Consider the following 4,996-nt stretch of genomic DNA (forward strand, 5'->3'; position numbering starts at 1 on the left):
CATTTTAACATTTATCACAATTTTTCTTTATCCACACTGCTAAGTTTGTGGCCATCATCTGTTTTTGATTCCTTGGATTTTGTTCATGTTTTCTTTTTTGTAAACTGGAGAACCACATAATAATATGTTTATCTGTGCTTAATGCCTTCTGTGGCCTTTTGTTTCCCCCAGGCATGACATCACTTTCACTAAGGTGTCAGTCAAATTAGGGGTGGGGACGTGCCTAATTTCTAAACTATAAAATTATCTAAGCTGCCTGACCTATAATTCATTGGATCATAATGTAACAGTCTTTCTTAAAAAATGCCTGTATTTATGAACCTGACAGAGTTTAATCAGTCTGATGGCTGTGATCAATTCTCCTGTCCAGAGAGATCTGTATCTCCTGCAGTTTATATCTTACTGTATGTGTGTTCAGCTGCTGTGGTTCTGCTAACAGTGTGTGGAAATCTGCTCATCATCATCTCTGTTCTTCACTTCAAGCAGCTTCACACACCAACAAACATGCTGGTGCTCTCTCTGGCTGTGTCAGATTTCCTTGTTGGAGCTCTAGTGATGCCAGCAATGTTAATCTGGACAATCGAGTCATGCTGGATTTTTGGGAGAGATTTCTGCACCTTCTTTTTGTTATCTAGTAGCTTCCTCACAATCATATCAATTTATAATATTGCTCTAATTGCTGTGGATCGATATTTGGCTCTCTCAAACCCCTTTCTCTACATGAACAGAGTTTCTGCGAGGATCACTGCTGTTGTAATTATTTTTAATTGGTGTGTGATGCTTATCTATATTTTAACATTCATGTATTTCAATTTCACAATTTCTGTAATGTGTCCTGGAGAGTGTTATATATTAATTCTAAATGAGGTTTGGTCTGTAATTGAGCTCATATATTCATTTATATTCCCACTTTCTGTCATAATCATATTGTATACTCGAGTTTTTGTGATTGCTAAGAAACATGTCACTGCTATCAGAGAGCTTAATAATCACACATGGCCTAAAACACAGAAAATCACCTCATACTCCATGAAATCTGAGAGAAAAGCAGCTAAAGTCCTCAGTATTTTAGTGTCTGTGTTTCTGGTGTGTTTACTTCCATATTTTATTTACAGTTTATTAGGTAATGTTATTGAACTACAGAGAGAAACCATTCAGAAACTTCTGATCCTGCTTTGTCTCAATTCCACCATTAATCCAGTTATTTATGCTTTATTTTATCCGTGGTTCAGGAGGTGTGTTAAGTTAATTGTAACTTTAAAAATATTCCAGACAGACTCTGCATTAATCAATGTTCTTTTATAAAAATACAGTTTTCCCCTACTTCTTCTGCTGATATTCCCAAAAATATATTGTATTATATATCATTTGAATATTCACTAAGTTAATGTTGTAGGGGAAAAACATCATCTGAACAAACCTACAGTAACAACAGAGAGTGTGGGAAGTTCCTCATTCTGAGCTTAAAACTTACGGTTCTCCTGATATTTCCTTCAGGACTTAATACAGCATTGTAATTAGCCCTATGTGTACAGGAACGCTTAAAAATAAATTTATGAATTCTATTGTTGTCTCATCCTTAATGCTAATTTGATAGTGATTAATGATAGTTTAGTTTGCACACATTGCTGTACACTGAGCCTATTTAACAAGGTTTTATTTGATCGTTTGACAAGGAGACACAGATTATTGTGCAGCCAGATTTTTTTCTTCTTCTTTTTTCTTTATTTTGACCACTTTATAAAATGCACCTTTTTCACTTAATCAGATCAAATGAAACCAAAACAATGGCAGGTATGAGTGTGACCTTTTGTCTAATCTGGCCCGGTCTGACCCACTTAACAGCACACACACTCAGAATGTGGATGATATCAGAATTTATTTTCTGCAGAGTCAAGAGTCAAGAACATTTATTGTCATTTCAACCATATGTAGCTGTTGCAGTACATAGTGATATGAGATAACATTTCTCCAGGATTGTGGTGCCACATAAAACAAAGACAGGGCTAAGGACTTAGTAAGTAGTCCTAGCCACATAAAGTGCAACTGTGCAACCTGGTGCAAACAGTGCAGGACAAATGACAGTGCAGACGAAAAGTTACAATACAGACAATACAAAAAAGACAATATACAAAAGACAGTAAACAGAAACAGCGCCGACCGACCAGTGTAAATACTAAGTGGAGTAATACTGGAATGAACACAGGTTCTTAGCAGCAGGTCCCTGAGATAATTTATAGAATTTGTGCAAAAACAGCAAACAACTGATATAATGTACGGTATGTGCAAAATGACAGAAATGATTAGACAGTATGTGCAAAGAGCAAAAAAGTTAAAAGAAGTGTAAAAACAGCATGTACACAGTTTGATGGATGTAAACATCATGTAAACAGGTTGATGGATGTATATTGGAAGGGTGTGTATTTGGTGTAGGTCTGTGCAGTCCATACAGATGATGTGCATGTGTATGTTGTGCTCAGTACAGTTCACTTCAGTTGAGTTGAGAAGTCTGATGGCTTGTGGGAAGAAACTGAATCATAGAATCAAAAATCAATTTGTTTATTACGAAAAACTAGCTTGGTTTATTAAGCACAGAACACTACACGTCTGATCAGTAATCATTTCATTAGCCATAAGAGCTTTAGATGCAAGAGATCTTATATTTGACACTTCTAGCTTCAGTTCAAAGGTGCTGGCTTTGCATGCACTATGATAATTTTATGATAATATAGTTACTAAAACAAATTTTCGGAGTGTTTATAGACACAGACACGGTCTCTATAATGTGAACCCTGGGTGACGACTCAGTGCAGCTAACAGACAGTAGGATTAGCCTGCTTGTCTGCTCCCTGGCCCTGGCTCTGGATTGTCACTGATTAACTAGGCCTGATGTGCCACCTTCCTAAGTGGAATGGACACCGTCCCATCCTAACAGGCCAATCTTACCCTCAAAAGTGCTCCAATTATCTATGAAGCCCACATTGTTTTCGGAGCATCAGCAGTTCAGAGACCATTACCTGCTGTAAGATACATTACCAATCACCATTGGGATGGGGCCAGAGCATACTACAGAATTGGACATCACCTGCACTAATTTACACAGATATACAATATTAGTCTTAGTAATCTCTGACTGGGGAAGGTGTATATTGTTAGCTCCTACATGGAAAACTACCTTCGAGTACTTATGCTTGCCTAAGACCCTAAGATTACCTGCTATGTTCAACACCCTGGCTCCCTAACTCCTAACCTGTGCTGCTGGAACCCCTAAAGGGCTAGCTAATTTCACATGCCTTAAGAAGGAATCTTTCAGGTTTCTCAGTGAGTAAGAACAAACCTGTTAGATGTGAAGTGGTTCTCCTGTGGGTAAGCCTTAGCGTTAGTTTTGACTTTGCGACATTGAGACATGCACAAAAATTCACGGCAAATGATTTAAGCACAGGAAGTGATGTCAAGCACAGGAGCTCTGCGATCCCCACAGTCTGTATTTAAAGCAGCACATTCCACATACACTGCACTTTTGGCTGTCTGTAAGAAACTAGATGCTGCTAGATCAGTAAAGCTTAATTTGTCCTTTTCCTCGACCTTCCAGTGGCGTTTGCATGGTGAACCACAAGACTCTCATGTCTACCCTCTGGAATTTTGGAATTGGCGGTAAGCATGGAAATGGTTTGCTTCCTACCTAAAAGGTCGCTCATGATTGTTTCTGCTTCCCAGGTGCATTAACAATATTCTATGTTCTCATTTTGCTACAGTATATGTTTTCAGTCCTGTCTTTGTTCCAGAAGCGCAACCCATAGACCTGAAATGTATCAAATTGCTTCTAATCAATAGTTGCATGACATATGGAACAAAAAGCTTTCGAGAATGCTAATTGGACTGAATATTTATGCAAGCTCATCAAAATCAGAAATTATTAACTCTCGTATAACAGTAGCATGTTGTTTTTATTCACACATGGCCTCAAAAACACAAAATACCTCATTATTTAAAGTCCTCTACCTTTGTCATAATCAAGGGTAGGTCAGGTAATTTTTGTAATAGTCAGGCTGCATAACTGACTGGTTCAGGAATTGAACCCGAACCAAGATCCATCAGCAGATAATTTACATCACAGGGGCTTTAACAGAATAGTACATGAGCTAAGTCTGACTGTGGTTGAATCAGAATTTTTAATCTTTATTTAGTGCTTTGTATATTTACACAAACAAGATTTTTTTTGCTTGAGTAGAAGACAGAATATTATGATAAAATATAAGTAAAGCAGAATATAAATAGGCTTCACGGGTAGTATAATATGTGCAAATTATACCAAAAAATTCCAAATCACTTGAACAGAGTTTACTGACTGTCTAAACATCTGAGCACCCATTGTTATTAAAACACTCGTGCCACCACCTTTATGTTTTCAGGATTTGACTGTATGGTCCTGTTGTGAATGGACTGTGTCCAATAGCCAGGTTTCTGTGAAGGTGAGACTGTAGTTTCATGTCTGAATGATGTTTATTGATTAAAGCCCAGCATTCAACAAATCAACAAAGTGTATTAGCATTATTAAATTTGCTGAAGACATAACAATCTTTGGACTACATTTACGGCATTTGGCAGATGTCTTTATCCAGAGCGACATACGTTACAGACTTAGGATACCAACTAATAACAGGAGAACTAATAACAGAATGCGACGAGCCAGCATACAGTGGGGAAGTGGCTGACCTAGTAAAAATCTCTCCCTGAATGTGATCAAAACAAAGTATATGATTGTTGATCCACAGAGGAGACCTCTACACTGTATATTAGTGAGACAGAGGGGGAGAGAGTGAGCAGCTTCAGATTCCTGGGTGTTCATACTAATTAGGATCTCACCTGGTCTCATAACACTACACATCTAGTCAGGTAATCATGTCAGAGTCTGAAATTGGCATGCAAAGCCAAATCCTCAGTAGAATTTATAGATGTGCGATCGAGAGCTGTAGGGCTCTCCCACTGAAGCAGT

The 4,996-nt window shown here is 37.9% G+C and overlaps 1 protein-coding gene across 1 annotated transcript; it reads left to right on the forward strand.

Annotated features, from left to right (window-relative positions):
* Positions 1–303: 303 nt before the first annotated feature.
* Positions 304–1,305, forward strand: LOC113651715 (trace amine-associated receptor 13c-like). The gene has a single exon (XM_027160561.2). The coding sequence runs from the start codon at positions 304–306 to the stop codon at positions 1,303–1,305; it is 1,002 nt and encodes a 333-aa protein (XP_027016362.2).
* Positions 1,306–4,996: the final 3,691 nt, after the last annotated feature.

Source organism: Tachysurus fulvidraco, chromosome 9 (genome assembly GCF_022655615.1).
Source record: "Tachysurus fulvidraco isolate hzauxx_2018 chromosome 9, HZAU_PFXX_2.0, whole genome shotgun sequence".
Taxonomy (NCBI): domain Eukaryota; kingdom Metazoa; phylum Chordata; class Actinopteri; order Siluriformes; family Bagridae; genus Tachysurus; species Tachysurus fulvidraco.

Excerpts from the sequence above, each read along its gene's own strand:
- LOC113651715 (XM_027160561.2), top strand. The coding sequence starts at position 304 with ATGCCTGTATTTATGAACCTGACAGAGTTTAATCAGTCTGATGGCTGT.